The 11893-nt window shown below is 54.0% G+C and overlaps 3 protein-coding genes across 3 annotated transcripts; 2 read left to right on the top strand and 1 right to left on the bottom strand.

Annotated features, from left to right (window-relative positions):
• Positions 1–50: 50 nt before the first annotated feature.
• MVES1_001525 (uncharacterized protein) lies at positions 51–1652 on the top strand (the record flags this gene model as incomplete). The annotated part of the gene is made up of 1 exon (XM_056206369.1): positions 51–1652. One exon carries the CDS (start codon positions 51–53, stop codon positions 1650–1652), a length of 1602 nt encoding a protein of 533 aa, XP_056062344.1.
• A 230-nt stretch (positions 1653–1882) lies between these two features.
• MVES1_001524 (uncharacterized protein) lies at positions 1883–2500 on the bottom strand (the record flags this gene model as incomplete). Its single annotated transcript, XM_056206368.1, has 2 exons — positions 1883–2405; positions 2493–2500. 2 exons carry the CDS (start codon positions 2498–2500, stop codon positions 1883–1885), a joined length of 531 nt encoding a protein of 176 aa, XP_056062343.1.
• A 1835-nt stretch (positions 2501–4335) lies between these two features.
• Positions 4336–11866, top strand: MIP1 (DNA-directed DNA polymerase; the record flags this gene model as incomplete). The annotated part of the gene is made up of 6 exons (XM_056206367.1): positions 4336–4388; positions 4423–4432; positions 4653–5441; positions 5502–5558; positions 5695–6890; positions 7249–11866. 6 exons carry the CDS (start codon positions 4336–4338, stop codon positions 11864–11866), a joined length of 6723 nt encoding a protein of 2240 aa, XP_056062342.1.
• Positions 11867–11893: the final 27 nt, after the last annotated feature.

Raw genomic sequence — 11893 nt, 5'->3', positions numbered from 1 at the left:
GAAAGACTGGGCGACTCCGCGCCGTACAGTGACCCTAACCTCCTGCAACCATGGCTATTTGTTGTTTGTTTATGTGGGCTCTCTCGCTTGTAAATGCGGTGTTGATCTACGTATACGAATGCATTGAAGTTGTGATCAACTACCTCTACAGCCCGCTGCCGCCGAAGCAACCTGGGAACAAGTTTGGGCACGTCGCTATCATCGGTGCTGGTCTTTCGGGCATCTCGTCTGCATCGCAGCTTATTTCGCAAGGTTTCGAGGTTACAATCTTTGAAGAGCATGATGAGACGGGTGGTATCTGGGCGCGTGTGAATGAGTCGAGTGGACTGCAGATCAACTCAATCATGTACCGCTTCCACCCGCTGGTTTACTGGACGAAGTGGTACCCCCACCGCGACCAAATCCTTTGGAACATTCGCAGGATTTGGCAAGTGTATAGCTTGAAGCAGCGCACTCGGTTTGGCACGCCCGTCACAAAGGTGGAGCGTCACTCGTCCTCCACGAAACTTGAAGGCTCCAGCGGCCAGTCTAGGTGGGTGATCAACGGAAACCAATCAGAAGTATTCGATGCCGTTGTTGTCACGATTGGTACTTGCGGCAAGCCCAAATTTGTAAAGACTCCTGGCGAGAGTGACTTTGCAGGCAAGGTCCTCCACTCTAGCCAGCTCGACCAGGTGGATTTCAAGGGAAAGAAGGTAATTGTTATTGGCGGCGGTGCCAGTGGTGTGGAAGCTGCCGAACTTGCTGCTAAGAAGGGAGCAATCAAGCCCACGATTCTCGCTCGCAGCGACAAGTGGTTGATTCCTCGCAACATATTCGTCGATTGCTTGTTGGCCATGCAGCCCTTTGGCCGCGAAATGCCGCTTTCGTTTATTCCTGAATGGTTTATCCGCAAGTTCCACTACCGTGAGCTTGTGGACAAGATGGCGCCCACAGAAGGCTTTTATATTGGCACTCCGATCGTAAACAATGAAATGCTCCAGCTCGTGCGCTCTGGCCGTGCAGACTATCATCGTGGTGATGTAAAGCGCATTACCAAGGATGGCGTCATCTGGAACGCACGCAAGCGCGGTCAAAAGAAGGGCGCCAAGGGCGAGGAGAAGTTTAGCGAGGCAGACATTATTGTTCTTGCGACTGGCTTCCAGCGTCCCACATTTGACTTTTTGCCAGATGACTTGTTCCCTGAAGACTACACGCGTCCCAACATGTATCTCCAGGTCTTCCCTGTCACGGACTGGAGTGTTTTGTGCACCAATTCGACGTTCCACAATGCTGTGGGTACGGTTGGCCACGTTCACATTGGCATGTATGCTCGCATCCTTGCCCTCTTTTTGAACGATCCAAATTCGCGTCCGGCACCCAAGGATATGCGCCTTTGGGTCGATCTTATCCGACATGTCAAGGAGAATGCACCAGGTGGCGAGCTTGAATTCTTTACCTACATGGAACTTTGTCTCTGGTTTGCCCTTTTCCTTTGCAGCCGTCTCCGCCGCATCCGCTACGTCGCTTTTATTTTGTGCGGATACGGTCGCTGGCTGGAGAACCCAAACTCTGGCAGCCCGCACTTCCAGCTCACCATTACAACTGCACTCCAACACTTGCGCCATGGCTTTACGCTTAATGAGCGCTCGGGCCGTGCTATTAAGAACTGAGCCCATTTACTTTGTGTACACCGAGTTAGTTTATCAATGTTAATGCTGCCAATGATTTATTCCCTTTATAAGCATTGCGTTGATTGTGGAAGAAAAAAAAAATTGTATCCTGGGGTATCGTAAAAATGCATCTATTAAGCATACGCAAGAAGAAAGACAAATGTTGAAATTTACACAAAAAATGAAGGCGTAAGACGAGAGACGGATGGTATTACGGTCCATAGCATCACTTAGTTGGTGGGTTTAATCATGGGAGGCATCGCGCGGACATCTGTTTTGATCAAATTCACACCCATGCGGTGTTGTTTCATACTCGCAACCACACGTACTCCCGCACGAATGGACTCCAGCTGCTCTTCGCGGCAATCTGGCTGCAATAGAGCATCTGCAATCTCCTTCTTGGCCTGCGTAGGGTCGCGGTTACAGGCAATTGCGGCTGCTACTGCATCCTGTTCACGCTTGCGATACATTTTGGCGTACAAGAGACCACATGCATTACACAATGTCCTAGGCCCAGTCGGACCCTTGCGCCACTCGGGCGTAGACGTTGCTTGACAGCCAAGACACACATGGTTTCCTGTGTTCTTGCTGCGAGCGTGCGATCTAGTCCCTTTCTGCGCCTTGGCAGGCGGCAAGTCAATCGCACTTGGGTCCGAGGGCCGCGCACTCCGCTTGGGATTCCGCACATTGAGCGGCACCGCTGAGGACGGAACTGGGGTAGGAAGTAGCCCTTTTTTTGGTACAACGGCAGGGCTATAAGCAGCGCTGCAAGCATACTCGGGATGTATCATATAAGCAGCATCATGCACAGGAACTCTTGCATATGCGTGCGGCACAGACGTCGCCATGGTTGTCAATGCGGGATTTGGAAATACACGCATAGCCCGAGGAGTGTCATCGTGAATGCCAAACGCGTGCTGCGCGTCGGGCAGTTTGGTGCTTGTATCAAGCTGTTGAAAGGCGTTGGGCGGCGGTGGTAGCGGTTCAAGCTTGCTTGGGACTTGACGCAGGTATGACCCATCAAACGAGCGAGAAGCGTACAGATTGCTTTTCTCGGACATTCGATGCACATGGTTTGGCGCACAGTTGTCCACGTAGTGTGCAAAGTCCAAGCTTTGGAAATCTAGAAAGTTTCCGTGTCTTCCGGGCACCCTGTGTTGTGGCAGTCTCGCATGATGTCGGTCATGTGCAAAGCCCCCGTTCAGCATGAAGTTTCGTTCGCGGGATCCGGGTTCGCTCATGCGTCGGCTCTGTCCGAGTGTCTGTCCAGCACTTTGCCCCATGGTATGAGGGCTAAGAAGGGCAGGAGACGAATGAGATAGAAGAGATCGTTTCGACTTGTGCAATGCGGCAAGATATGGTACGTCGCTGTTTCCACACAAGCGGTCGTTTCGTACAGAAGGCGCCGGAAATGAAGCATCAGATGATGTCTCGGCAACGGCAGATTCATGGGAGCAACGGGATGGCGCAGAAGGAATGGTTGCCATCGCAGTCAAGCTAGAAAGCGGCGGCAGCGTAATGTGCGAGCTAAAATAGGCACGCTTCAATAAACGCTTATTTGCGCCTTCGCTTTCGAAACGCCTGTCTTGCTGAATTCCGGGATCCTCAACAGGCAATGTATATGTCATTTGCATGGTGTGGGCGGCCAGCAAGCGCACACGTTTGCAGAACCAACAAACAGGTTTTGTGTATCTTTAGGGCAAATGAAAATTTTTGTGTGCTGTTAAAAGATTTAAATTCCAAACCTTGTGGTTGCCACCTGCAGAACCAAGTGCGCCGTTTGATGCGCGGTAATGAGAGAATGGATCACAAGGCCCAGTTGAGATAGCGCATACGTCAATAATAATCCGCGATATCTCTGGCCGTGAGTCGTTGCCGTTCTATTTGCATAAAAACTGCAGGACTAAACTAATTGGCAAATCCAATCGTGATCGAGCCAAAAATATCGCGGTGCAATGAAATCTTTTTTTAGTTGACATACACGACTCTGTCACGCCACAGAGAATTCTCAGTTTGGTGGGGCCAATCCTAACTCAGTAATTCTAGACCTCGCATGATGTGCACAAGAAAACCTGTTTTTACTGGTTAATGCGTTTTTTAGCTGAAATGACTAACTATATTTTTGTATACGTAATACAAAAAGCAGATATCTTGGATCTAAACCGGAGGCGGCGCGAATGCATTTGTCCGGCCTGACATGCCAACAGCGGTAGTGCGATGAACCAATGAGTGAGTGGGAGTGCAACATGACCTTTTTTCTGGCATCCGCGTGTCACATGGTCATAGATGCCGCGGAGAAAAATGTGTTTTCGACCTACAGATCGGAGAAAAGCATTAATCTGCTTATCGCGCTATGCACTGTGGATGCAGCGAAGCGGGAAGCGTTTTGTAGAAGTGTGGCGGTGAAAATGTGCAAGCGTGGAGCGAAGACTTTGGCGGTGCAAACACTGTATGCATAACTACAGAATCCGTACGACTGCAAACTGAAATACCATCAATACTTGATACCGTTACGCGCGTGTCTCGCACCGTGCGTAGTGCACCGTGCGCGCCCTCTCCGCCGAGAATCGTCTGCGCCCTGCTGTTTATACAATTTTACTAAAGCAAACTTCTTATCTTTTTCTTGTTACTAAAGGTTGAGTACGCGTGGTGTATGGACATTGCGCTAAGGGTTATGCTTGCCATGGCACAGGATACAATGACCTTGACTGACCGCTGGTCCTACGTGATGGGATGGTGCGTCGTGTTACTGTGATATCTGACTAAGCAGGGTTTCGTACGTACTTTGCATGGCCCGTGCACCAATGCTAACCAAGCGTTTTGGGTTTTAGGATTGCATGCTGGGTACGTGTCTGCACGCTGCGAGGTCCGAACGTTTGTGTGCGACGGATACACTCTGGGCACGCGATGAGATTATCTCGACTTCCCACTCTTTTTTTGGTGCTGACACAGGCACTTCGCTTGCTTCGATATGCTGCTATGTATTAACCGTTACCTTAGGCGCTACCTGTTTTCACTCAAATCTATGAAAATTATGCTTTGAAATCTACAGATGGACTGTCGATTTGGTTCATTTTAATCTGGCTTGGTGGTGACGCATTCAACTTTTTTGGGGGGGTCTTGCAAGGCGTGCTATGGACGATGGTCAACCTCGCCGCGTACTATTGCTTTTGCGATCTTATTTTGCTTTGGCAGTGGTGGTACTACGGAACATATTACCGCGCAGGCCTACCGATCCAGGGGCGCGGTGGGGAGACGCATTCTAACGAAGCTACAGAAGGCACATCGCTTTTACGTAATAGAAACGGCGCTGTTTACGGCGTATGTGCGAATGTTAAACGGCTCTGTGATACCATGATGCGCTATTTTGACCGTTTGACGCCTGTACAATTTGCAGCATGTAAATATGGGTCGAATGTTGGATTTGTCGTGGTGACTGGCATCATTGCGTGGTGCTCTGCAGATGGCAGTGTTGATTCATCGCCTAGACCGCCGTCTGCGATTCATGAAAAATACCCGAAGATGCGTTGGGATGCACAATTGCTCGGCTGGCTCAGTGCAACACTGTACATTGCCTCTCGTATTCCCCAGATATTCAAAAACAGGCACACAAAGTGCGCGGGGCTCTCGCTTGCCCTCTTTGTGTTTGCAGTGGGGGGAAACGTGACGTATGTCATTTCTATCATCCTTCGCGATCGCTCCCCAGGCTATCTACTTGAAAATGCCAGCTGGCTAATGGGAAGTATCGGGACTGTTTTTCTTGATTTTATTGTGCTGTGGCAGTTTATCGTATATGCGCCAGCACGTAGGGAAATTGAGGCGAATTACCCTCACCATAGTCACTTTTAGTCGCAAGCGAGCAAGGGCAATCGTGACCGCTACGTGGAGAAACTTGCGTGGGATTATGTAACACAACGCGTCGTATTTACTGCGCCCCACAACCGCTTCATCCAATGCAGGCAGGCATTACACGGGCTCTATGAATACACGCGAGCTACCGGGTCCAACACGAAGGCCTGTGGCACAAGGCCGTGTTAAACAGCCGCTTGCCTTTGCTGATCAGCTCGAGGCGGTGATCGACACAAATTCAGACGAGGAACGGTCTGATGACGAAGTCTACGGTGAGCCATCGAGCGATGAGGAGGATTGTTCGTACCGAATCGGTACCGCACACACACACAATGATGACGATAAACCACTAGGCAAGCGTGTGCTTTTGCCACAGGCTGCACACGAACGGATCATCCAGAAAGAACGCGAGGCACAAAATGAAAAGACACTGCTGATACTCGAGGGGAAGATTTCGCGCAGTCGTTCTCTAGCCCCTGGGCGTGTGCGCCGAGAAGGATCGCATAAATTGCCAACAAGGCGGGACGCAGGCGGTGCGCACCAACTGAGCCGCAGCAGCTCTGACTACCAGCCGCTGCGCAGAAATAACACAATGACCACGACCCGAACGCGAGACCATACAACTCGCATGAATCATACGCCCGATACACGGCTTAACAAGGAGCTTGGGCGTGTACATCTGCAACAGCCGCCACAGTATGGTACCGTGACCCACCGCGTGTTTGTTCTTTCGCAGCAGCGGTACGCGATCGTGCATGTGCGCGAAAATGCGAACGCCCACGCTTTGTTGCAGCAAACGGTTTTTCAAATGGGACTCGCGCCATGCACCGATGCGCACCAGGACTGGGCAGTGTGGGACGTGTTGACCAATATAGGCATCGAGCGCCCTCTGCGTGAATACGAGCGTGTTCACGAAGTTGTTGCAGAGCGTGGAACTGATGTAGGCCATTTCCTCATCAAGCCGACCGACTCGCCCACATTGGTACACGCCGATACGCTTCCCACCTATTCTTCCATGCTTGGAGGCTGGGTCTCGATTCAGACAGACCCTAAAAAGTGGTCCAAGCGATGGCTCGAGCTGCGCGAGCACCATTTGTTCATCGCAACCTCAGAGAACGGGAAGCACGAGGAGCCGCTTGCTTCCATGTTTGAAACAGAGTTTTACTTTATGGATCCTGTAAGGCAGCAGGCTATCAAACCGTATGGCTTTGCACTGCGAAAGACATCTGTTGCACCCGACACGGCGGACCGAACAATTGCATACGTCACACAGCCCAGTCTTGCTGCACATCGCGATTGGGCCAAGGCGATATTTGGCGCTCGCACCTATGTCATACGACAAGAACGGCCGCAGCTCCTCGCACACGTCCTCCAACAAGGACAAGTAACGTACGCCCCCCCAGAAACTCTCGTAATGCCGCGTCATCCGCCATCCGGAGCGCATGCGCCGGCCCCATTTATCCCAAGTGATTCACTTCAAATGCATTTCGAAAAGGGCAGCTTGCTTGCGCAGCGCGAGCGCGAGCGCGAGCGTATTCCATAGTTTTCACGTATACCCGAATTCGCGTGGAGGCGCGTTTTTTTTTCTCCGCACCTTTGAGGAAGCACGGTGGTTTATGCGCGCGCACGTCTGTGTGTGCGCTTGGCACGCGCGGGCACGCGCATGCATGCCGCGTATACGTATCCAAAGAGGCTATGCATATCTACATACTTCGAATACACCCTTCGCCGCATCCGAATACCAAAGCAAGTCGCTCGATACCCCGTGCGAGTTGAAGAGTGCAACAGCGCAGCCAGCCTTGCATGCGCCGACAAACCCTGTCGGCGTCCAGCTTCTTGAGCGCAGTCTGCACCGCCAAATATTTTGCACGACCAACACGCATAGCGTTGATCCCATGGCCCTCGATATTTGCCTGGATCATTTAGACAAGCATGCATTGCACGCGTCGAAAGCGTCGAAACTAACGCCCACGACCTTTACGCTACCGCCGCTACAAGGCAAAGATATAAGCGAGCATTTTTGGACTATAGGGCGGCGTGCTGCGCAGCCGTGGATGGGATTTGCCACCCAATTTGCCAACGACGCCATTCTGCCGCCGCCGCAGCCGCACAGCGCAGACGCAGATTCAAGCGTGGGGTGGTCGCCCGAAGCGTGGCGCACGTTGGATCTTGCACTTCGTGCAGGCGTGCCTTTGCGCCCCACGTCCTTTTCTACCGAGCCAGGCTGGACAAAGTACGCGTTTCTCCGCACAGAAGACGGCGAATTGGCGGGCTTGGACACGCCGCAACGTGTGGCATACCCCGATGTGGAAGACTCTGCATTGGTGTTTGACGTGGAAGTACTTGTTACCGAGAGTCCTTATCCCGTGATGGCGACAGCGGTGAGCAACAATGCGTGGTACAGCTGGGTGAGCCCGTACCTTGCGGAAAAAGGCGCTCGGCACACGAGCCCCGCTCATCTGATCCCGCTGGGCCCCGAGCACGACGCACCGCCGCGGCTTGTTATTTGTCACAATGCAGGGTATGACCGCGCGACGGTGCTCGATGAGTATTGCTTGAAAAGCTCCAACATACGATGGCTTGATACAATGAGCCTGCACGTTGCCACAAGCGGCATTTCTTCCCCGCAGCGCGCTGCATGGATTGTCCATGCACGCTCGCGCTCTGAAAAGCGCTCCAATGAGTCTCTGGCTACGAAGCACATGGAAGACGATATGCGCGCGGATATTGGCGGTCTGTTCAGAGAAGGCGAATTTGACCCCGAAGCACTTGCGCGCCTGAATATACAGCACATGGAAGGCTGGTCAGATGCGCTTAAAGAGCGTATGCGCGAGCACTATGCGTTGCTCCATACCTCGTTCGAGATGCCTGGCCTGAACGAAGGTGACGCGCTGTCCACGAACGAAGATGGCAGCGTATTGTGGCAAGACATCACCGCGCAAAACTCACTTGCGGACGTCGCCGCGCTGCATTGCGGTATCCATTTGAACAAAGATGCGCGGAACTACTTTATCGACGGCACGTCGAAAAGAGAGATCCGTGCGCGCTGCGAAGAGCTACTTGCATACTGCGCAACCGACGTGGAGACGACGTTTGCTGTGTTTAAAAAGGTGTGGCCTGCATTTGTGCGCAACTGTCCCCATCCTGCAACGACGGCTGGTGTGCTGGGCCTGGGAAGCACGTTTCTTCCTGTGGACAGCGCATGGATTCGATACAAGCAGCAGGCCAATGCAAAATTTGACGAGATGAATGCCAACATTGTGTCGACGTTGAAGCACCTCGCACACACGCTCAAAGACGCGGGTATCGCGGCTATTAATGCGATGCACGCTGGATCGCAAGCACCGCATTGGTGGGAAGAGGATCCGTGGTATGCACAGCTTGATTGGAGCCCCAAGAAACCTAAGCGCGGCTCGGCGGATGAAAATTTGAAACCGGCGTGGTGGCGCAATAAGGTGGCACAAAATAGCAAAGCGCTTGGCTCACGCCACGCCATCGTTCCGCTGCTGCTGCGCCTGCGCCTGGACGGCAACCCACTGGTGCCAAATAAGAGACAATGGGTCGCACAAACGGCCGAGGGCGATGTGGTACTCGACGCTGCGCCACTTTCCCAAGCATTCCTGAGCAAAGCAGCGGGCTTGACAAGTGGTGCAGGCTCGGACGGTGCCAAGGCGCTTGAAGCGCTTGCAGAAGGCGACAAGGACAATGCGGACCGCCTTCTTCGCGAGATTGCCGACGCATTGTCGGCGATGGATCGTGATACGGCAGCCAACGACCCGCAGCTTTCCTTGCTCGACTGGACTATGGTGCCTTATACACCGCCAGAAATGCAAGGACCCGCGCCGTGGTGGCCGAAATGGTACTGGGATATCTATTCGGCCAAAGACAAAAATTTGGAGCTCACTATCCGCACCAAGACTGCGCCAATTTTGCTCAAACTAGCGTGGGACGGTCACCCCATCTTTCGGTCGCGACAGCACGGGTGGATGTACCGCACGCAGTCGCGCTCTTTGGACAAGGCCGAAGGCAAGACGCCTTTAACGCTGGATCCAGCGCTGGACCCATTCGCGATAAGCGCCGACACTGCCTTTTACAAGCTTCCCCACGCAAACGGCGACGGAAGCAATGTGGGAAACCCCTTTAGCAAGAGTTTTCTGCCCTACTTTGAAAGCGGCAAGCTCGCCAGTATGCACAGCGAGACGGGCGAGCAGGCCGCGAAGCGTGCAGTGGAAATGAACGCGATGTGCAGCTACTGGATCAGCGTGCGCGATCGTGTTGAGAAGCAGCTGGTCGTCTGGGACGGCGAGGCGGGTACGGACATGGGCATGCCGCACGACGCACAGCGCGGCCTAATTCTTCCGCAGGTAATCCCTATGGGCACTGTAACGCGGCGTGCGATTGAAAAGACATGGCTCACCGCCTCCAACGCGAAAAAAAATCGGATTGGATCCGAGCTGAAATCCATGGTCCGTGCACCACCTGGCTGGAGCATTGTCGGCGCAGATGTTGATAGTGAAGAGCTGTGGATTTGCAGCGTGATGGGCGACGCGCAGTTTGGACTCCATGGTGCGACGGCCATTGGCTGGATGACGCTCGAAGGCTCCAAGACGCTCGGCACCGACCTACACAGCAAAACAGCGAGCATCCTCGGCACGAGCCGCGACCAGGCCAAAGTATTTAATTACAGCCGTATTTACGGTGCTGGTATCCGGCACGCAACGCAGCTGTTGCTCAAAGCGAGTCCAAGCATGCCGCTCGAGGAGGCAACTCGGCGTGCCAAGCAGCTGTACGCTGCGACAAAGGGCAAAAGCAGCCAGAATGGCGGCATGTTTGGGCGCAAATTTTGGTTCGGCGGGTCGGAAAGCCACGTATTCAACAAGCTCGAAGAGATTGCCACTAGCGACAACCCACGCACGCCTGCACTCGACTGCGGCATTACCTCAGCCCTTTCGAAAAAGTACTTGCCGCGCGCATCGGACGGCGGCGTTCGACAGGACTACATGCCGAGTCGCATCAATTGGGTCGTGCAGTCGAGCGGCGTCGATTACTTGCACCTGCTCATCACTGCAATGGACCATTTGTGTGCGACATACGACATCGACGCGCGTTTCATGCTCAGTGTCCACGACGAGGTGCGCTACATGGCCAAGGACCACGACAGGTATCGCGCAGGCATGGCGCTCCAAATCGCCAACCTCTGGACACGTGCCATGTTTGTGTCGAGGCTCGGCATGGACGAGCTGCCCGAAAGCTGCGCTTTTTTTGCCGCTGTCGATATCGACCGTGTGCTGCGCAAAGAAGTCGACGATCCGTGCGTCACCCCGTCGCAGCCCGATCCGATACCCGAGGGGGAGTCGCTCGGCATTGCAGACATACTGGCCAAGACGTGCAACGGATCACTGCACAAGGATGGGCGCCCCATGGAAAATGATGGGTACGTTTTACATGATGGGGGTTTGCCGACCTATACACCCACGATCCAAAAGCATCGCTGCACAGGCAACGCTGGGCTCTTGTTCCTCCAGGCACAGTCGGCACAGGATATTCAAGAAGTGCGCGCGCTGGATCGCCGCGCACGACGCAGCGCATCCACGCGCCAGACGCGCGCGTACACAACGCAGGCACCGCAAAACAAGCGCGTGTTCATTGCGATGGAATCCATGCTGCCACCGCGCCCTATCCACTACCGCCGCCCATTTTTTGCACGCGTTGCCTATCGCCGCCATGTGCTGCATTTGTATGCGCGCATACTGCGTGCACTGCGCCGTATTCCGTCGCACGCAAAAGCGCAGCTGTCTCCTCTTGTGCGCGCGCGCATGCGTGCGAAGAAGCGCTACACGAGCGCGGCGCAGTGCTTGGACGCGTGCGCAGAAGGCGAGAGCCTCGCCAACACGTTTGAACACGGCACCGATGCATCGCTGGATAACCTTGCAGTAACGCTGGCCGTGCGCGCGCGCGCGCCCAAGCCCTCTCTTCCTACACGCAAGATCCACGTGTCCGGCGCGCTCTTAGCGCCGACGCTATTCAATGCGCCGATGCTGCGGTACAAGCCGGACCAACCACTTTCCATGACCATGATGATCCGTGATCGGCGCCGCCGCCGCGAGAAGCGAATGCAGCGCATGGCAGTGGCACATGAGACGCAGCACATGATCGAGGAGGAAGCGGCGCACCTCGGCACACTTGTGCCTGTGCTTGCAGATGTCGATGGCTGGAGCAAGCCTGTGCAGGCGCATAAACAGGCCATGCACGAGCAATTCCAGTCAGAGTACCGCCGCGCTGCCATGGTCTTTCGCCCTGCGATGCTCGCACGCGCAAAACAGGCACGTCGTGCTAAGCACGCATACCGCACCAAAAAGAAATAGAGCATGTAGCTACAGTCTATACCCGTA

This window comes from Malassezia vespertilionis, chromosome 3, assembly GCF_029542925.1.
Source record: "Malassezia vespertilionis chromosome 3, complete sequence".
In the NCBI taxonomy this organism is placed as follows: Eukaryota; Fungi; Basidiomycota; class Malasseziomycetes; order Malasseziales; family Malasseziaceae; genus Malassezia; species Malassezia vespertilionis.
Note: the sequence above shows the minus strand (reverse complement) of the source record. Positions and strands in the feature narration are given on the sequence as shown.